Here is a 22876-nt window from a genome sequence, read left to right as displayed (position 1 = left end):
CAATAAATACCACTGATTGCTGGATGGATTGATATGGGAAAGAAGGATTTTATTCAAGCATTCTGAGGACATTATAAACCACAGAAAATTTAATAGCTTTAAAATAAGAAATAGGGAATAAGAAGCAGTATAGGCTAGTGGAAATACTGCAGGACTGGGAGTCAGGAGACCAGAGTTCTATTTCTGGCTCCACCTTCTGTCTCCTGTGTGACCTTGGGCAAGTTATCTGGGTCTCATTTTCCTTGTTGTAAAATGGGGATTAAATGCCTGTTCTCCCTCCATCTTAGATTGTGAGCTTCATGAGCTGGACAAGGAGAAGCAGCATGGTGTAGTGGATAGAGCCTGGGCCTGGGAGGCAGGAGGTCTGGGTTCTAATCCCAGCTCTCACTTGTCTGCTGGTTGACCTCGGGCAAGTCACTTCACTTCTCTGTGCCTCAGTTCTCTCATTGTAAAATGGGGATAGAGATTGTGAGCCCCATTTGGGGCAGGGACTGTGTCTATCCTGATTTGCATGTATCCACCCCAGCATTTACTGGCATATACTTAGTGCTTTACAAATACCATAATAATAATAATCATCATCATAACAAAGACAATGACCCATCTGATTGTGTTGTGTCTTTCCTCGTGCTTTGTGTAGTGCTTGGAACATAATAGATGCTAAAGAAATGCCACTATTATCATAATAATGCTGGTATTTGTATTTGTTAAGCGCTTACTATGTGCCGAGCACTGTTCTAAGCGCTGGGGTAGACACACGGGAATCAGGTTGTCCCACGTGGGGCTCACAGTCTTAATCCCCATTTTACAGACGAGGTCACTGAGGCACCGAGAAGTCAAGTGACTTGCCCAAAGTCACACAGCTGACGAGTGGCCGAGCCGGGATTCGAACCCATGACCTCTGACTCCAAAGCCCGTGCTCTTTCCACTGAGCCACGCTGCTTCTCAACGTTGTCGTCATATTTTTATACTATTATATGAACTTGGAGGTGAAATTAGAATTCAGAATTGAACTTTTCATTTTTTTAGTGAGTTGTCCCATCTCTTCATGCCCTTGAATTAAATAGTATTCCTTCCCGTCATCTTGGGCACTCTGCACACTTTTCCTTTGACCAGAGAAGCAGCATGGCCTAGTGGCAAGATCATGGGCTTGGGAGTCAGAGGACATGGGTTCTAATCTCAGCTCTGCCACTTGACTGTTGTGTGACCTTGGGCAAGATACTTCGCTTCTCTGGGCCTCAGTTACCTCATCTGTAAAATAGGGATGAGGACTGTGAGCCCCATGTGGGACACGGACTGTGTCCGACCTGATTACCTGGTATCTACACCAGTGCCTATAGCCGTGGTTGGCACAGAGTAACAGCTTAACAAATACCATTATCATTATTATTAATAAATTATTGGACTGCCCTATAGAGTTAGATTTTTATTTCCAGAGCAGGATGCTGCTGAAAGTAGTAGACAATTGTCAGGACACTTCATCTCTCTGCCTCAAATTTCCCATCTCCTTCCTCCATAACTCACAGGGCTTCTTGTCCTGGGAGGTAAGGCACCCATAAAGTTTTAAGTGATGTTCATAAGACAAAGGGTCCTAATTCTTGGGCACGACTTTGGGTGCAGGAGCCTAAATGGAGTTTGTCATCTGGAGCAATATCTTAGTATTCCCATGAATAAGTCTTTTCTAGGACAGACTTTAAAATGTAAATTGAAGATTCATAATGTTTGTGTGGGTGTGGGTGTGTGCCTATAGAAACAGAAAGCAGATAGTAGTGTATAGAAACCCATTTCAGTTTAACTTCTAGTAAACCATTTCCTGGAGTTCAAATATCTATATATTAATCTATATGTATATGTATATACATTTTTATATATATATATATATATATATATATATATATACATATTATGGAGAGTGTTTTTATAATGGGATTTACTCTACTGTATTGGAAAGTCTTAGGTAGACTTCTTATGTGGTTTGAGTATACATACCATCTTGCACTACTTCAAAGCTGATTTGCTGGTGTGAGATGAAGTTTAAAACATGAATCATCAATAAGCAGCCACAATTTTCAGGAATACACTGTTTCAATTTAATAGGAAAAGGCTAAATTTCTGGATAAAAGCCTAAAGACATTGAATTAATTTCCTTAAAAATATGAGGAGCTTGATTTTTAAAACTCGTATGATGTACCGATAGACACAGTAATACACGTCTTCGAGTGATATACCAAAGCATATTGTGTTACCTCAGAAGACTGCACAGAAATGGTGACAGTTGACAGCTGTTGTTCTAATAAGATTAAAGTAAAGAAATTAGTTGTGCTGACTTTAATCTGCCATTTAACACTGCAAACCACCTGGGGCCTTCTTCAGTGCTGACACTTCCAATTTTGAATTTAAAAATTTGTATGACTGACTCTTAGTTAAGAGCACGTCTGAAGACATTTTGATCATAGCACTCTCGTTAACAAGCTTATGTTACCAATTAAAAACCCCTCATTGCTAGTGCAAAATTAATTTGACATGCTATTCCACGCTTCATATGATTTGAATCTTTGAAACTCCAAATAGTTTGTTAGATTCCTCATTTGGGAAATGTAGATGGGCTGCTTTATTTCACCTATTTCATCTCGGCTTCTTTGGTATTGAATTTATATGTTCTTTCTCTTTTAAAATGAGTACATTATTACATTGCAGTTGGGAAGCAAAACAACTATAAAATATAATTTATATTGGAATATTTGAAGTTAACTCACATATGTGAAAATGATCCCATACTTTGGGACTTGACTGTGAAGACATAAGGAAACAGAATTTGATCTGGAAATAAATTTTTGGCCTTGTAACTTGTAAATGTTAAACATTCATCACTTGGACTAGCAAATTAACTAGCAATAAGCAGCAAGTTGTATAAATTGTTCTGTTAGTGGATGGACTTGACAGTAATGTGAACTTGACAATAATTATGGACACTTTATTATTATTATTGATAATAATAATGCCTTTTGTTGAGCGCTGTATTCCAAGCACCATTCTAAGCACTGGGGCAGATACAAGATAGGCTGGACACAGTCCCTGTCCCACATGGGGCTCACAGTCTTAATCCCCATTTTACAGATGAGATAACTGAGACACAGAGAAGTGAAGTGACTTGCCCAAGATCACACAGCAGACATGTGGAAAATCTGGGATTAGAACCCAGGTCCTTCTGACTCTCAGGTCCTTGCTGTATCCACTAAACCACGCTTAATGTCGGTCTCCCCCGCTAGAGTGTGAGCTTGTTCTGAGCAGGGAACATATCTATCAGCTCTGTTGTGTTGTACTCTCCCAAGTGCTTAGTACGGAGCTTTGCACACAGTAAGCACTCAATAAATATGATTCATCGTTTGGTTGATAAATCATAAAGCTATTTAGGAAATCTCAGCTCCTCCAGTGGGCTAACATATGGTCCCTCTATGACTTGGACTCTCTGCCTGTTGTTGAGAATATTGGACGTTAGCAAAGAGCAATATAAAATTGGAAACAAAAACAATGATGTGTTTAGAGCTCTTGATATTCTTTTCCAGGTAAAGAACTGAAAATGTCTTCAGGATACAATGAAGTAATAATGTTGGTATTGGTTAAGCGCTTACTATGTGCAGAGCACTGTTCTAAGCGCAGGGGTAGATACAGGGTAATCAGGTTGTCCCACGGGAGGCTTACAGTCTTAATCCCCATTTTACAGATGAGGGAACTGAGGCACAGAGAAGTTAAGTGATTTACCCACAGTCACACAGCTGACAAGTGGCAGAGCCTGGATTCGAACCCATCACCTCTGACTCCCAAGCCCATGCTCTTTCCACTGAGCCACGCTGCTTTTCTCAATCACCTTTCCCCCTCCTACCTTACCGTTGTGATTTCCTACGACAACCCAGCCCACACACTTTGCTTCTCTGTTGCCAACCTATTCACCGTACCTCGACGTCACCTGTCTCACCACTGACCCCTCGCCCACGCCTTGCCTCTGTCCTGGAATTCCCTCCCTTTTCTTGTCAGGCAGACAATCACTGTCACTTCCTTCAAACCTTATTAAAATCACATTTCTTGCAGGAGACCTTCCCTGACTAAGCCCTCACTTCCCCTTCTCCCACTCACTTCTGCCTCACCTTTGCACTTAAATTTGCAACCTTTATTCACCCCACCTTCAGCCCAATAACATTTATGTATGTACAAGTAATTTATATTAGTGACTGTCTCCCCGTCTTGACTGTAAGCTCCTTGTAGGTAGGGAATAGATCTGTCAACTCTTTTATATTGTGCTCTGCCAAGTATTCTGCACAAAGGAGACAATAAGTATGATTGCTTGATGGATTGATAATAAATCCTGTATTCCCATCATACCATCACTTGCAATTTGATGTTACTGGTGCTTGGGTTGGAATAATGCTGAATTTACAGTATTGGTGCACTGACCCTCTACAACCCTAGATGGTTATTTCTCACTAAGTGAAATGAACCCTGTCACCTATTTATCTATAATACATCTACCTGAGAATTTCTGGGGCAGCAAACTGTGAATTAGCGCACCTGTAGAAAAATTGGTCTCTGGGTTTGTAACTTCTAAGACAGCACTATTCAGTGTTCTGTACTGACTGCTTGTAATCTGGATAAAATTAAAAGGACTGGTTAGAACCTCCAGCTAATTATCATAAATTTTAAGAAGTCAAGTCACAAAATGGCAGAAATTATTTTCTCTCTTCTGCTGAGATAGAGTTCTCTGGGCCCAGATAAAATTACTATGCTAGACCTGGAGTACAGTCATTCATTCATTCATTCAGTAGTATTGAGCGCTTACTATGTACAGAGCACTGTACTAAGCACTTGGAATGTACAAATTGGTAACAGATAGAGGCAGTCCTTGCCCTTCGACGGATTTACAGTCTAATCGGGGGAGACAGACAGACAAGAACAATGGCAATAAATAGAATCAAGGGGAAGAACATCTCATTAAAACAATAGCAAATAAATAGAATCAAGGTGATGTACATTTCATTAACAAAATAAATAAGGTAATGAAGATATATACAGTTGAGCGGACGAGTACAGTGCTGAGGGGATCATCATTTGGCTGTTATGTCTGAAGAACATAGTTTGCTTTTTCTTCTGTTTTGAAATAGGTTATGACCAAGATTTCTAGGTCTCCTTCAATTCTGCAGTAGTGCTGTGGGAGAACTACTGGAGAGAGAAGCAGCCTGGCCTAGTGGAAACAACACAGGCCTGAGAGTCAGAGAACCTGGGTTCTAATCCTGCCTCTGCCAATTGCTTGCCATGGGACCTTGGACAAGTCACAACTACTCTGGTCCTCAGTTTCCTCATCTGTAAAATGGGAATTCAATACCTGTTCTTCCTCCTACTTAGACTTTGATCTCTATGTGGGGTGGGGACTGTGTCTGACCTAGTTAACCTGTACCTACCCCAATGCTTAGACACAATCAAGCAAGCAATCATATTTATTGAGCACTTACTATGCGCAGAGCACTGTACAAAGCTCGTGGGAAAGTACAGTACAACACATTTAGCCTACATATTCTCTGTCCATAATGAGCTAGATTAGTGTTTGACAAATAGTTTTTAGACTGTGTGCCCCTTATTGGGCAGGGATTGTCTCTCTCTCTGTTGCCGAATTGTACATTCCAAGTGCGTAGTACAGTGCTCTGCACACAGCGCTCAGTAAATAATGTTTGAATGTTTAACAAATACCATTTAAAAAAACGGGGTCGGGCAGTATACTCGAAAAGGACTTTTAGGCATAAGTTTGTTTTGCTTTTTTTCCATCTCAGGGCAGTAATGGAAAGTGATTAGTTATTGCCTCATATTGCTGTTTCCATTTCTTTGGGGTCATAATAAAGTTCACTTTAAAAGCTTGGTTGGGTATCATGATTTAGAATGCATTCTTGAGTATTCCTTATTCCTTATATTTTTGTCACATTTGACGATCACGCTGAGTTTTTAAAACCGGTGTTCTTTTTCTCTCCTTTTAGATCATTGTGCAATACAGTAAATGTTTACAACCTCAGCTGCAATAACTGCCCAGAAAACTGCACCTATATCCTATTCAGTAACAAGATTACCTTCTTAATGGACCTTCTGATGCACCAACTGATGGTAGGTGATAGTTTGCCTTTGATAAACGGTTGTCAAGTCTGACTTCCTTCATTCAATCGTATTTATTAAGCACTTACTGTGTGCAGAGCACTGTACTGAGCACTTGGGAAAATACAATACAGTGATAAACCGTGACATTCCCTGCCCACAACAAGCTCACGGGGTGGCTTAGTGGAAAGAGCACAGGCTTGGGAGTCAGAGGATGTGGGTTCTAATCCTGGCTCTGCCACTTGTCTGCTGTATGACCTTGAGCAAGCCGTTTAATTTCTCTGTGCCTCAGTTACCTCATCTGTAAAGCAGGTATTGAGAATGTGACCCCCACATGGGACACGGGCTGATTCCAGCCTGATTTGCTTGAATCCACCCCAGCGCTTAGTACGGTGTCTGGCACCTAGTATGTGCTTAACAAATCCCACAATTATTACCATTATTAGAGTTTCTAATCATACGTTTTCTTGGATTGTGTTGAATATAAGGTGGCCAGTAGTTTGAGGAGTTTTGTGCTTCTACTTCCTTACTTGCGACTCTTCTGTCATCCCTATTCTGAAAGGGTTTTAAATCACACTGCTGTCCAATACACATAGCACAAATATCTACAAGCCACTTGACGGTGTTTTAATATTCATATTTAAAGTTTGGGAAGTGAGGTAATTGAAAAATGTACAGCCTTACCCAAATTAACTCATCAGAACGGGGCAGGATTTATAAGATGCAGAGTGTATGGCATCAACCTTTGTCTGTATTTGTCAGTCGTCACCTTTTTCTTGGACATGGAGATGCTCTTGACTACGTTTCTTGGGTTAACTCAAGCTTTATCGTGATTCACTGCAAATTTAGCTTTCATAGAACATTTAGAAGTGAATAACTAGACATATGAGAATTAGTAAAAGTAAATGAAAGTTTTTTCCTTTAAACTTAGCAGTGAGAGAAGAATGTGTACTTGATCTCCATTAATATTTGTTATGGAAATAGAAGACCTAAAAACTAAAATTATGAAAATACAGAAAAAAATCATTTCTCTTCCAAGTACCATTAATATTAAAGATCCAAATCAAAGTGGACTCATGCGAGGCTATGGCTTTTGAAGTGTATTTAATCCATCCCACCCTCAAGCCCTTTAACGAGAACCAAAAAAAAAAAACCACAAACAAAAAAAACACAACTTGAAAGACTGTGAGCCTACTGTGTGACAGGGACTGTGTCCATACTGATTTTCTTCCCCAGCACTTTGCAAGTGCCATTCAAAATGTTCAAACGTGACTTTCACAAAATATTTTCCAAATTTAATTTTTATTCAAATTCTGTTTCATTATCTGTGCAAATATTGCATTTGATTTACAAAGTAATAAAAACTGCAAAGCCATTTAATTGAGAAACAGCTAATTTTTGATGTTCATTCAATTTTCAATTTCATATATCATTAAATATTTCATTGAAAACTCATTTTTAATTCATAGTGACCTGCTCATCATGAGGTATTTAGTCTGAGAATTTTACTTTCAGATTGGGTGTAAATATTTTCATGAGCCAAGCAATTTGTTAATTGAAAAGTTCTGTACTCGTTTTAAATCATTTACATGGCAGTAGCATCAAAAACACACAGAACTGCAGGCAAACACTTAAGAGATGCAACAAAATTCCTTGCACCCGAAGGAAATAAATGTAATCTGTAACTTCTGTTCTGAGTAGTGACCGCTTCATCATTGTTGCCTGAAGAGTATGGAGACTATCCCAGGTACCCAATGTTAATAATAGTCAGTAAAGGGTATTCACCTCTTGATAAACCCGTCGTATCGTTGTTTCTCTGCTGAATGAGCCAGAGCAAGGCCCCCAAAGTCAATTACACAAAGGCTGAAATCCTTCACTTCTTTACAAGTGACAAGATTCATGCTAGTGCCAAACCCCCTTTTCTCTTTCTCCTCTCGAGACTTTCCCTGCAAAGTCTAACTTGAATTTTTGTTTGGCCTAAATGCCAAGTGCATCTGTCTCCAAATATCATCAAACTATCCAACATCAGTGAAAATGACCAAAAGAATAGTATGGTTTAGAAGGAATTCTGACAAGCGCTCAGAGCCATCAACAGAAGTCAAGGAATAAGAGAATTTTAGCTAAATGGTATACAAAGATCTAACTCCTTTTATGACTCTTCTGTTGAAATAGTCTTAAAACACGTTGTTGTGCTTATTGTAAGTATTCGTGATTGATACAGATGCCGAACATAATGTACTCGCTACTGAAAATGGATTTCCTCCCTCTTTTGTGTCTGTACACTGCAGAGCCACATTTTGGCGAATACTTTAATGATTAATAGAAGAAAAAGGCCAGTGCTAGGCTTAACTCGATCAGTTGAATGATAGCACTTTAACATGTGAGGAAAAATAAGTAAAAGAAATAAGAAACACCACATCCATTTTCATGAGCATCTCAATGGTATTTGCTAAGCACTTACTGTACTAAGTGCTGGGAGAGATACAAGTTAATGGGTTTGGAGACAGTCCCTGTCCCACATGGGGCTCACAGTCTAGGAGGGAGAAAAGGTATAAATCCAAACTCTTTTGTGCTGGAAAACAATTCCTTACATTTTGAAGCCTATGTAAAACTGTCATTGAACCTCTCGACTTCAGAAAAAAAAATAAATCGAGGTCTTTGTCCTTATTTTAGTCCATTTCTTTATTCTGTATCAAAAGACGAGAATGATCTGACTTTCGCTATCTATGTTAACTTAAGATTCGAAACTGAACAACTTGGGAATCAAGACATTTCTTGAAGCTCAAATGCAATCATTTACATTTCTTACTGGAAAAAAAATTTGTGTTGAGAGTAAAGGAAGATTTTCCAAAATTGAATGTACATTATAGCTGATGGGCTTTTTTTGAAAAAAAGTCATTAAAAGATAAAAAAGTGCTTTATAACTGTATCAAAATTGCACAGTTAACAATAATAATAATGGTATTTGTTAAGTGCGTACTGTGTGTCAGGCACTGTTCTACTCACTGGGGTGGATACAAGCAAATTGGGGTAGACACGGTCCCTATCACAAGTTGGGCTCACAGCCTCAATCCCCATGTTACAGATGAGGTAGCTGAGACCCAGAGAAGTGAAGCAACTTGTGCAAGGTCACACAGCAGACAAGTTGGTAGAGCCGGGATTAGAACCCATGACCTTCTGACTCCCAGTCCCATGCTCTGTCCACTACACCATGCTGCTCCTCCACAAATGAAAGGTGTACCCACAATTTAGCCTACTCATACTATATGTCTTATCTCAGATAGACCATTTATCTCAAATTGACTGTATTACATCTGAAAAATGGTGCACTACCTTCCTTTATAGTCTGCTTTTGCTTTTCATGAATTTTATTCCTATGAAATAGCCATAGTGTTTTAGTGTTCTTCAAAGCACAATCCAACCAAAGTCAGTTGGTTAAGGAAATAATATGCTGTGTGAACAACTTTGATTAGAATAAATTAAAGTTTCACTACTCTGTCCATATTTCAATTTAGTGTTTTTAGAGTTACCAGAGTCACTTTCCCCTGACTCCTGTTGGGAAAAAGCTTGTGGACTAGAGAGTAAAACCTTTATATGTTTTGAAGACTTGTTCTTCAGTTTTAGCACAAAAGGTTCCTCTTAATTTTGGCAGTGGCAGATGAGTTGTTTATTTTTGAACTCTGGATGTACCAAATTACCATTTCTAAGCAATAGAAAACCTAGTTCTCTATGAAGCTTCAAAATCTCTTCTTCAGGTCAAAGAATAGTAAAGGCCAAGAACAATGCCATCTATATTCATTTGAGTGGCAACTCTTTAGTGAATAGTGGAATGTTGTCTTCCCAACCGTTATTTATAAGTCTTGCTACTTTAAAATAAGTTGGAGAGTTGTACAGACTTGGTTTTCTTCCCAAGTTCATTCTAGTAAGCCGGGATATTTCCAAATGCTTTTGAAAACACCCCCAGTAAATGTAAATCTAAACTGAAAACAAAAATTGACATAGTAGCCCATAAAATTGTTCTTTAAATATTTTCATGGCTGTGATTTCATGAATATAGATTAAACTTTCTCATGTGATATTCTGCTTTTTCAGATACTAGTTAAAATTAGTTACCACATGCTATTTTAAGTTACCACATGCAGGAAGAAAAATGGCCAGGCGCCCCCTGCTTAATATTACAAGTCAATTTATTTAGGGGGGAACCCCAAAAGCAGTCCAAAGAATCAGTCAGTCAGTGGTATTTTTTGAAAGTAAAGTTAGATATGCAAAAGATCAGTTTCACCTAGGAGAGAAATTTCAAAATTTCTTCCCTTGTATAAGTAAATGCCCTTTCCTTTTTCTGGAGTCCTAATTTTAAAAAATGAAAAGGGAGAAGTCATCCATTAGGGGTTATTTTGCTGCTTTCCCAACAAGGGAAGCAGCCTTTCTTTTCTGGCTGATGAGATTTTTGTTTCACAGTTGAACAGGGAGTAATAATAATAATAATAAATGTGGTATTTGTTCAGCACTTACTGTGTGCCAGGGACTGTATGGAGTGCTATGGTGCAAATAAGCAAATTGGGTTAGACATAGTCCCTGTCCCACATGGGGCTCACAGTCTCAACCCCCATTTTACAAATGAGGTAACTGAGCCCCAGAGAAGTTAAGTGACTTGCCTCAAATCACACAGCAGACAAGAGGCAGAGCCGGGATTAGAATCCACAACCTTCTGACTCCCAGGCCCGCTGCTGCTTCCTGTAAGTAACTACATTTAGCTAGTCAAACTTGCATAGTGATGCCTGGACAAATGCAAATAGACCCCATTTCTGTCCTCTAAAACCTTCCATCTGTCCCCTTTCTGCATCTCAACTTCAAATCCCAGGCAGGATGGAGAGAAGAGCCTCCTCTGTCCTCCTCCTGCCCCAAAACTAGTGGTGTCCATTCCATTTAATTTTTTTAATGGTATTTGTTAAGCACTTACTACATGACAAGCGCTATTGTAAGCACTGGGGTAGATACACTTTTATAAGGTAGGACCCTGTCCCACATGGGGTCCATAATCTAAATAGTAGGGAGTAGGAATTAATCCCCATTTTACAGTTGAGGAAACTGAGGCCCAGAGATGTTAAGTGACTTGTCCAAGGTCACACAGCAAGCAGTCAGCAGAGCTGGGATTAGGACTCAGGTTGTCTGACTCCTTTTTCCACTAGGCCATGCTGCTATTCCATTCTATTCTATTCAATTCTAAAGCAGGAGAGGAAATAATTGAAGAAGAAGTACAGCTACTTAAACCGAGAAAATATTAGCCTTCAGGTCCTGCCTCTGACCTCTCGCTCTAACAAGGCTCAATGGCCAGTTGTGCCTTTAAAGACAATCCTTAGTCACCCTCAAGTATGGGAAAAGACATGCTCTCTCTCTGCATAAACCCAGAGAGGGGCCTACTGTTTATGTTAGGGAAAAAGTAACCTGGACACAATGTAGAGGCACAACATGGCCTAGTGGATATAAGACCGGCCTGAGAGTCAGAGGACCTGGGTTCTAGTCCCAGCTGTACCACGTCCCTGTTGTGTGACCTTGGGCAAATCACCTAATTCCTCTGTGCCTCAGATCCCTCATGTAATAGGGGGATTTAATACCTGTTGAATCAATCAATGGTATTTCTTGAGCACTTACTATGTGCAGAACACTATATTAAGTGAAAAGCAGCTTGGCGTAGTGGGTAGAGTATGGGCCTGGAAGACATGAGGTCATGAGTTCTAATCCCAGCTCCGCCACTTGTCTGCTGTGTGACATTTCAAGTCATTTCACTTCCCTGAGCCTCAGTTACCTCATCTGTAAAATGAGGATTGAGACTGTGAGCCCCATGTGGGCCAGGGACTGTGTCTAGCCCAATTTGCTAGTTTCCACCTCAGGGCTTAGTACACTGCCTGGGATATGGTAAATACTTAATAAGTACCAAAATAATAATAATTGTTATATTTATTATTACTATTAAGTGCTTGGGAGAGTGACATACAACAGAATTGTTCTCCCTCCTACTTAGGTTGTGAACTGACCTGATTATCTTGAATCTTCCCCTTGAGTTAGATCAGTGCTTGACACATAATTAGAGCTTTCCAAAAAACACAATTGTTATCATTATTATCAATGATAATTATTATAATAATTTGTAAGTATGAAAATTGATTTCAGTAGAAAATTGGCCCCATGTCTGCAACAGGAGTTTTTTTCACTTGCTCATCTCAAAAAATAAAACAAAAAAACCCCAACATTCCTCAATATTAGTATGGCTCTTTTTAGACTACTTTGTTGGCCTCTGGTCTTCCCCATCAGCACGTTACACCAGACCACTATATAAACAACTCATGGGTTGAAATCATCTGTAAGGTCAAAAGGATTTTAGTCCTTAAATGTGGAAATGAGAATTAAGGTGCTTTTCACTTAGAGAAGAATAGTGGAAAAGAATTCCAGGAATTTGGTCATCTTGAAATACACTGAGTGGGTGCCTCAGAAGGTGCAATAGAAATATTAACCAACTAAATTTCAGTAAGGTTCAAATTTGTCTGATTTTCATAGACATTCTCCCAAATGTGGTGGTGCTGGGATTCCCACTCTAATACACAGCAATTTCTAAATCCTAACCTTCCAGAGAGTTAGGCTTAGGTTTTTTTGTTGTTGTTGTTTGGGGTGGGTTTTTTTGGAGGGGGAGGTCCTGTGTATATGTGTGAATTCTGAATGTATATTTGATGGAATAAGTATTTCAAAGCAATTCTGATCTATCTTTACCCTTTCTGGCACTGTTACTCCCTTGCCATTCTCCTTTATTACCCTTTCCCCTACACAAATTGGACTCTGTCCTTTTTTAAACGGGAATAAAGGGCAGTTCATCCTGGTGTGTGTAGTTTGTGCCTGAAGGCTTGACTGCTAAGCATTTAAAGATCTCAATTAAACACTTAGTAGGAGGTAATCCAGATATGAGGTACCAAAGAAATTCTTGCTGCTGTTGTTTTAGAAAGCCCTAAAATATAGAGCACCTTAAAACTGTATTGCAGTCATTTTGGTCAAGCTTTACCTGATTCATCTTCTCCCCCCAACAAAAAAGTAATAATAATTGAATTTACAGCATAAAGGTTTTTTGTAAAATCTCAAATGCTTATACTCTAGGTGGTATGTTTAGCTGAGTTGATTTTGCAGGAATATTAACTTGTCAAAGTGGAAAATTACCCATTTTTTTTAAGACTGGACCCTATGAAATCTTCTGTAGTTGGCAGAGAGCTAAAAATTGAAAACTTTGAACTGGCATTTCACTCCTCATCTGGTATGAACATTATATATATTTATTTTCTTATTAGTCTGCCAGGGCCCTGGGTTCTCAACTTATCTCTCTCTCAATCAATTACTGGTTTTTACCGAGCGCTTACTGGGTGCAGAGTAAATTCTGATCTGAAGCTCGTTTATTACAGTTATAGGATAATTTTGTTTACTCAGACAGTAACAGGATTGCAGAGTCCAAAAAATGGTTTATTTACCAGACCTTTCAACTCAGAGTTGATCTTGGTCAAGTCACCTAATCATTTTATGCACTCGAATCTGTACCCTTTAACCACTTGATGTTCACCCCACAGCACTTACGTGCATATCCATAATTCATTTTAATGTCCGTCTCCTCCAGACTGTAGATCCCTTGTCTACCAACACTGATCTTTCCTACCTACCCTCTCCCACATGGGGCTCACAGTCTCAATCCCTGCTTTAGAGATGAGGTAATTGAGGCCCAGAGAAGTGAAGTGACTTGTCCAAGGTCACACAGTAGACATGTGGCAGAGCTGGGATGAGAACCCAGGCCCTTCCTACTCCCAGGCCCATGCTCTATCCACTAAGCTCTACGAACACTGCTTCTCATCTTCTCACTTGGCACTAAAAGCGTACTATAGCACTTGATGATGATAGTGATGGTATTTGTTAAGCACTTACTCTGTGAAAAACACTGTTCTAGGCACTGGGGTCGATACAAGGTAATCAGGTTGTCCTTCATGGGGCTCACAGTCTTAATCCCCATTTTAAAGATGATGTAACTGAGGCACAGAGAAGTTAAGTGACTTGCCCAAAGTCACACAGCTGACAAGTGGCAAAGTTGGGATTAGAACTCATGACCTCTGACTCCCAAGCCCAGGCTCTCGCCACTAAACCACGCTGCTTAGGCACTTGTGTCAGCATTGAGGAAGTACCGTAGCCCAAGCTCCCTTCTAGACTGGGAGCCCGTTGTAGGCAGGGATTGTCTCTCTTTGTTACTGAATTGTACTTTCCAAGTGCTTAGAACAGTGCTCTGCACACAGTAAGTGCTCAATAAATACAATTGAATGATTGAAGTGAATGAATGAGAGAGAGAAGCATTTGAGGTTGACTATCAAAAAGTTGAAGAATTGGAAATGCCAAAAGCTGTATTTATTTCTTGGACAGGTAGAGTTAGGTAGCAATAAGTATAGGCTTTGCTGCACCACCTGATGGTGACTTCAACCCTGACTTTTAGAGACCACCCAGCTTGGAGGTAAATTTTGGTTCCATCTCATCGGAGTTGTACTTGCAACCTTCGCAAACCTTTATTACACTGCACAGTTTCCAAGATGTTTCTGTCCGGACAAGCCCAACATTTTAAGGCAGCATAATCACTGTGGCTCTGCTGATTCTAAGGCAGAAACACTAACGAGTGACTTTCTCAGCGGTGATAAGAGCAGGAGGTTTGGAACTCATCTCTTAAATGTCTCCTCGAGGGCAAGCTACTTAGAAGACTATTTTACTTATGCAAGTAATCATAATCTCAAAATATCAAAATATTTATATTGGCTTTTAAGTTATTTAAATACTATGGCTCTTGAATTAATGCGATCCTGTGATGCCGTCCTTTTCTAGTATAAAAGATTTTTAAATGTATTCTGAAAATCCTTCCAAAGCGAATTCTGAAAAACAGTTGCAAATTGAAATGAAAAGCAGTTAGGAGCAAAGTTCGGGGGAGTCAGTGATGGAGAATCGGTTTTTGTTCAGAATTTGAAATGAAGAGGTGATCCGATGAATCAGGCATGTTGACAGATTTCTGAAAAACCACAACTGTGGAAAAGGTTCTTCTTCCCGCAGTGAAGAAATTGTGAGGAGGCACATGGGAAGAAATTAGAAAGAGGGGGAGAGAAATTTCAAGAATTAGTACTTGAAATGGACATGAGGACCATGAAGGATGTTAGATGATGGCAAAAGAGATAAAGGGATGTGACTTTGAGTGAGCAGATTCTGCACTTGTTGAAGTCTGAATTAGGACTCGGGGTCAACAGACAGAAAATAGCCAATATTCGCAGGACACTGCTAGGTTATGTTTCCAAAGATGATTTGCCCGTAGGCTAAGAGAATGGAAAGGAACCTATCAGCAGAATTATTTTTCACTCAGAATTATCTGGGTGATCAAGCCTAACTCTTTATTGTATTTCCCAGTCTACATTTAGCTTTGCATAAAATATCTGCTAAATGCTTCAACAGGCCCTAGTGTCGTTAAAAATGAAAAGAAACAGTCTGTATGCAAAGGAGCATTAAAAGAGGATAAGAGTGTATCTAATTCATTATTCATACGACTCAAACTCCCTGAATCAATATTACAGGCAATACAGATTAAGAAAGTGTTCTCTGCCCCAAACAATCCTAAATTCCATATTTCTGCAATAAAGAAGTTTAACCCAGAATTGTTTTATTGTAAAACTGAGATTTTTCAGTTCCCTTTCAAAATCGGTTAAAAGGGTGCTTCAGTATTAGTCACCGACTTTAGCCAAAATAATTCTACCAGCTTTGGACACCAAAGAAATCAAAGGAAATATTAAACCTCAAGGTGTGCCTGTGAGCATTTTTACATTCTCGGTTTTTTAACATGTCGCCTCATGCTGGTGTTTGTGGAGAGCTTAATGGACTGAATGAGGATTACCTCCCCTGCTATGAAACGATTTGTCAACCATGAATTAAAACGTGTATACGTTTTACCTGTACACGTGTATACGTGTAGACGTGCGGAGGGTAGATCTCCGCAAGTTACCCAATCAGCTGCTGAATCGAGCGCTAATGTCTAGACCACAGACAGAGAAAACAGAAGAAACAATTTAAAGGAAGGAGGAATCAGCAGCCCCTAGCTGGCTGACCTCAGAGGAAGCAATTGGGAATGAGGTCAGTCTCCTAGAACAGTGACTTCAGATCAACCACAAGTCAAGGAAGTCTAGTCGCTAACAGCATTAGGGGCTGCAAGTGCCTCAGTAGCTGCAAACCAAATAATACTTATATGTTCCCAGTTCAGAAGGATCAATAAGGAGTTTTCCAAGGATCATCTTAGAGAAGCAGAAGGCATAGTGGATAAAGCATGGGCCTGGGAGTCAGAAGGTCATGGGTTCTAATCCCAGCTCCACCACTTGTCTGCTGTGTGACCTCGGGCAAGTCGCTTCACTTCTCTGGGCCTCAGTTACCTCATTAGTAAAATGGGGATTGAGACTGTGAGCCCCACGTGAGACAGGGACTATATCCAGCCTGATTTGTTTGTATCCACCCCAGGTCCTAGTACCGTGTCTGACACAAAGTAAGCGCTTAGTAAATACCGTTATTATTGTTATTATTACCATCAGTAATACCATAAAAGAAAAGAATATAAGGAATAAAAGAATATAAGGAATGCTATTCCTAGGCTAAAACAATAGGCCAACCAACATAGTATTGTGTCTCCAACAGCGGAAATGAGATGTTTGAAAGAATTGGATGGTGGGTGCCCTCCTTGAGAATGAGCCTAAATTTCGAAGATGTATTTGCTAGTACACTCAACCTTCCCTTTAGTTACCCATTGTTTTCCACTGTGATTGCATTAGCACTGTTTATTATATTTCCAATATAATTTCAAATTTCAAGATTTCAGGTTTGAGTTTAAAGATTTAAAAAATTAGGGATGGTGCCCTATCGATTCGATATACTTGCTAATGCATTATAGATACTGGGAATACCTGACTTGCTTTCTACGGCACCTGCACAGGATAATAGGTGTTTGCCAGTAATATCCTTTTAGACCTAAACAGAGAATCAAATATTAAGTATAAAGTGTTTGTGTTTTGGAAATTATTCCAATCACCCTGTGTCCTGTAGTTGATTTTCAAGTGGATTTGCTTGGGCATTTCAACACTACTCTCTTACAAACTTGACTCATCACCAAGAATAAGCTTTAAATACCATAACAAGGCTCAGAGCTAATATTAATAATAGTAATTATTATTTTACTTATTAAGTGCTTACTATGTGCCAGGCACTGTACTAAGTGCTGGGGTGGAAAGAAGAAAATTGGGTTGGACACAGTCCGTTTCCCAAGGGGAGCTTCACAGTCTCAATCCCCACTTTACAGATGAGGTAACGAGAAGTGAAATGATTTGACCCAGGTCACATTGCTGACAAATGGTGGAGCTGGAATTAGAACCCATGACCTTCTGACTCTGAATAGTAAAGGAATATGTATGTTGTTCTTTGTCACCAAGTGTTGCCAAATTCCCTCTGCTCTGTGATGAACAGGGCTAGAACACAGAACAGGAACTTCTTCTGAATCAGCTTCTCGTTCATTCATTCACTCAATAGTATTTATTGAGCGCTTGCTATGTGCAGAGCACTGTACTAAGCGCTTGGAATGTACAAATCAGCAACAGATAGAGACAGTCCCTGCCTATTGACCGGCTTCCAGTCTAATCGGGGGAGACAGACGGACAAAAAAAAATAGCAATAAATAGAATCAATGGGATGTACATCTCAACAGAATAAATAGGGTAATAAAAATATATACAATTGAGCGGACGAGCATAGTGCTGAGAGGAGGGGAAGGGAGAGGGGGAGGAGCAGAGGGAAAAAGGGGGGCAAGGGGGCTTAGCTGAGGGGAGGTCGGGGGGGGGTAGAGGGGTAGCAGAGGGAGCAGAGAGAAAAGGGGAAGCTCAGTGTGGGAAGGCCTCTTGGAGGAGGTGAGCTCTCAGTAGGGCTTTGAAGAGGGGAAGAGAATGAGTTTGGCGGAGGTGAGGAGGGAGGGCATTCCAGGACAGCGGGAGGACGTGGCCCAGGGGTCGACGGCGGGTTAGTCGAGAGCGGGGTACGGTGAGGAGGTGGGCAGCAGAGGAGCGGAGCATGCGGGGTAGGCAGTGGAAAGAGAGAAGGGAGGAGAGGTAGGAGGGGTCAAGGTGATGGAGAACCTTGAAGCCTAGGGTGAGAATGTTTTCACTTCTCTCTGAAAAGTGGTTGAAGATAGAATTCATTGATCCCAGGGTAAGATTGTCGCAAGTCTTTATAGAAATATTTCGACAGACCTCCATCCCAGGATTCAACTCTCTCTGCTTTCCAAGCCCTTTAACCAGGATTTTTTTCCAGAGGACCTCCATTAATTGGGTTTCAAAAAAGCTCATAAGCCCATAGAGGTAAGGCAGAGGGTGGAAGGGGTGACATTTAGGTTTTTTAGCCTGTCTTTCCCCTGCTCCCACCCAGAAGCTGTTGAGAAACCCCCAACTCATCTCAGAGATTATTGTGGAAAAATCTTACCTCTCCCCACCTCTGGTCAGGCCTGGAAATCGAATGTTCCAAGACCTTTTTTGGTAGAGAAGAAGCAGCTCCTCTTGTAATGATACAGAGAAGTTCAGCGTAGTTGGAATTATTTCTCTCAGAAAGAGGCCTAGAGCACTGAAGCCACACATGTTTACCAACCATCAGTTGTGGGATTTCCCCATAGCCCTATTCCCCAAATAAGGGTTGGGGGACTTGAGAGGCTGAGATTCTTGCTGTGAGGCCAACCATTTGGTGACAAGACCATAGGAGTCTGCCTCGTGTAATCTTGTCTCTTACTCCTGAGAATGGGAAAAGGACCTTTGCCTTCCATGTGTAAGCAGTTTACTTCAGAGGTTAGTATTCTCATCATAAATTGAAGCACTTCATCTTTTCACTCTGTTGGTACAGCTGCTCTAGAATAACTGCTAACCTTGGAAGTTGAGAAATTTGCTTCTGGCCATTGTTTTGCTCTAGAAAATCAGAAAAAATGGATTTTAAGGGAAGTATCTCAGAGGATGTTCTCCAGGCTATGTAAAATGATTCTGTTAAGGCAACCTGGTAAGAAATGTCCACTAGATCTATCAGAAGAGATTCCTTTTCAAAAAAGTAGCAGATTTGCTTTTTGAAGACCCATGAGTACTCCGTTTCACAATGCTCTGGCCCGAGATTGAGCATTTCTATTTTACTCAACCACTTACAAACCTAACCAGGGCAACCATGTTTTCTACAGAAGAACTAGCAGTCCTATTAATCAAACCAGAAGCATTTTTCTTGTCATTATTTGAGACAGAAGAAGGCGAGTCTGCATAAACAGTGTTCACTGGCTCCAACCACTTGGCTCTTTGAGCTGTGACTCTGGCCAAACATAAATTTTGAGATCCAGCTGAAGAGCGTGGAATCCGCCCCAACCATCTGCTCTTGTTGTCATGACCACCTTTTGATTATTGTTTGTTTATTTATGTCATTTCCTCCCTTCATGGTTTTCCATCATATAGGAAAAGTATGGTCTGAACACTTTCAAGATGGGCAATGCCCTTCGGGTTCATGTCCTTGCCTAATTCCAGATGCATTAGTCTCCAAAGTTCTTTATTTTTAAGTAAAAAATGTGTCCTTTCTATTATTGTAGTGTAACTATTATAATATTTTATTTTGCTTATTGTATTATTGTAATAGGAGGTAAGCCAGTTTCGCCTATGCCTAGAAGCTATTTATGTCCTTTAATTGGTTTATCCTAAAGGAATCAAAACCTAAGCTCAGTCAGTCATATTTATTGAGCACTTACTGTATGCAGAGTACTGTACTAAGCGATTGGGAGAGTACAGTATAGCAATATAACAGACACATTCCTTGCCCACAACGAGCCTGCAGGCTAGAAGACAGACAGATATAAATATAAATAAAATTACAGATACGTACGTAGGGGCTCTGGGGCTGGGAGGGGAGATGAATGAAGGGAGAAAGTCAGGGTGACACAGAAAGGAAACGGAGTACAGAAAAGGAGGACTTAGGGAAGGCCTCTTGGAGGAGATATACCTGGTATGGAGAGTAATTTTCTGTCAGATTTGAGGAGAGAGGGCATTCCAGGCCAGAGGCAGAATTTGGACAAAGGATCAGTGGCAAGATAGAGAAGATTGAACTATGGTGAGAAGTTTAGCATTAGAGGTGTGAAGTCTGTGGGCTGGTTTGTAGTAGGAAAGTAGTGAGGTGAAGTAGGAGGGTCCAGGGTGATTGAGTCCTTTAAAGCCAGTGATGAGAAGTTTCTGTCTGAAGCAGAGGTGGATGGGCAACCACTGGAGGTTCTTGAGGAGAGAGGAGACATGGCTTGAACGTTTCTGTAGTAAAATGATCCGGGAAGCAGAGTGAAATATGGACTAGAGTGGGGAGAGACAAGAGGCCGAGAAGTCAGCAAGGAGGCTGATGCGGTAATCAAGGCAGGAGAGGATAAGTGATTGGATTAATGTGGTAGCAGTTGGGATGGAGAAGAAAGGGTGGATTTTAGCGATGTTGGGAAGATGGTACCGACAGGATTTAGTGATGGACTGAATGAGAGAGAGGAGTCAAGGATAACCTCATCTTGAGCCAGGAAGGATGGTGGTGCCATCTACAGTGATGGGAAGATCAGGGGGAGGGCAAAGTTTGGGTAGGAAGATAAGTTCCATATTAGACATTTTAAGTTTGAGGTGATAGGAGGACATCCAAGTAGAGATGTCTGGAAGACAGGAGGAGATGCGAGACTGCAGAGAGGAAGAGAGATCAGGGCTGGAGATGTAGATTCTGGAATCATCAGCATGGAGGTGATAGTTGAAGCCAAAGGAGCGAATGAGTTCTAAAGCCTGACCTTGATTTCAGAAAATGGAAAAGATTTCCTAAACCAGTCAAATTCTCTGATTCTTGAGGACTTAGTGAACTAGGATACATGATATGATGTGATGTGATATGACATGATATGTGATATGATGTGATTATATATCACGTTGATGTGTGAGATAGGTGCCCAGCACTGAAACCAGCATTTTAAATGTAATTAATCAAGTGGTGACCCTTAGTTCCCCCAACAAGCACTCAATCAACCAGTCAATGAATAGGACTAATTGAGTGCTTACTGTGTGCAGAGCACTCTACAAAGCACTTGGGAGAGTACAATGCAGTAGATTTGTTAGACACAGTTCCTGCCTTCAAGGAGCTTACAGTCTAGTGTGGGAGACAGACATTAAAATACATTACAGATAGGGGAATTGCCAGAGTATAAGGAGAGGTAAATAAGCATTGTGGGGTTGGGGTGGGCTGAGTATCAATTAATAATAATTGGGGTATTAAGTGCTTACTATGTACCAGGCACTGTAGTAAATGCTGGAATGGATACAAGTAAATCAGGTTGGACACAGTCCCTGTCCCATATGGGCCTCACAGTCTCAATCCCCATTTTCCAAATTAGGTAACTGAGGCCCAGAGAAGTGAAGTAACTTGACCAGTGTTACACTGCAGACAAGTGGCAGAGCCGGGATTAGAAAGCATGATCTTCTGACTCCCAGGCCCAGGCTCTATCCACTATACCATGCCGCTTCTCCTGCAAAGCGCATAAAGGTGACGTGGAGCTGGGGTGGGGAGGGAAAGTGCTTAAGGGGTACAGACCTAAGTGCATAGGCGATGCTGAAGGGAGGGCAAACAGGTGGAAAAATGAGGGGTTACTCATGGAAGGCCCCTTGGAGGAGATGTGATTTTAGTAAGACTTTGAAGATGGGAAGAGGCGTGGTCTGTCAGATATGAAAGGGGCTAGAAGGTGAACATGAACAAGGGGATATCAATAAGACAGTTGAGATTGAGGTTCATTGAGCAGGTGGTGTGCAGTCTGGGTTGCAATGGAAGATTCGCAGTATTAGGTAGGAAAGGGAGAGCTAATCGAGTGCCTTAAAACCAGTGGTAAGATGTTTCTGTTTAATGCAGGTTTCTGTGGGCAACCATTGGAGGTTTTTGAAAAGTAGGGAAATGTGAAATGAATTTTTTGTGTGTGTGAAAAACACTCCAGGCAGCAGAATGAAGTATGGACAGGAGGCAAAGGAGGTCAGTGAGGAGACTGATTCAGTAATCGAGGCAGGATACGATAAGTAACAAATTCAGAAGCTTTTTAAGAGTAGATGCATAGTTCAGGGTCACTGCCAAAAGAGATGAGCAAGGAGGAAGTCTAAACAAAAGGAAGGATCGGAGGATGCTTCTCTCTAACCCAAAAGAACATTACAGTCAGTTCTGTCATGATGGGCATTTTCACTATAGTAGAACATTATTAGTGAACTAGGGGAACGCTTACCCGACAAAAAAGCCCCACAGGGACCTCACTGTGTGCAGAGCACTGTACCAAGTGCTTGGAAAGTACAATTCGGCAATAGATAGACATAATCCCTATCCAACAACGGGCTCATAGTCTAGAAGGGGGAGACAGACAACAAAACAAAACAAGTAGACAGGCGTCAAAAGCATCAAGATAGATAAATAGAATTATAGATACATACACATCATTAATAAAATAAATAGAATAATAAATATGTACAAATATGCACAAGTGCTGTGGGGCAGGGAAGGAGGTAGAGCAGAAGGAGGGAGTAGAGGTGATGGGGAGGAGGAGCAGAGGAAAAGGGGGGCTTAGTCTGGGAAGGCCTCCTGGAGGAGGTGAGCTCTCAGTAGGGCTTCG

General features: G+C 40.7%; 1 protein-coding gene across 6 annotated transcripts in view; it reads left to right on the top strand.

Moving 5' to 3' along the window:
- SCAPER (S-phase cyclin A associated protein in the ER) overlaps window positions 1-22876 on the top strand; it is a 319884-nt gene that overhangs the window by 218058 nt on the left and 78950 nt on the right. For all 6 annotated transcript variants that reach the window (XM_039912274.1, XM_039912273.1, XM_039912272.1 and 3 more), the window contains one exon: window positions 6021-6144. In XM_039912274.1, the coding sequence (XP_039768208.1) occupies window positions 6021-6144 (124 nt within the window). The remainder of the gene's footprint in view (window positions 1-6020; window positions 6145-22876) is intronic.

Source organism: Ornithorhynchus anatinus, chromosome 5, assembly GCF_004115215.2.
Source record: "Ornithorhynchus anatinus isolate Pmale09 chromosome 5, mOrnAna1.pri.v4, whole genome shotgun sequence".
NCBI lineage: Eukaryota > Metazoa > Chordata > Mammalia > Monotremata > Ornithorhynchidae > Ornithorhynchus > Ornithorhynchus anatinus.
Note: the sequence above shows the minus strand (reverse complement) of the source record. Positions and strands in the feature narration are given on the sequence as shown.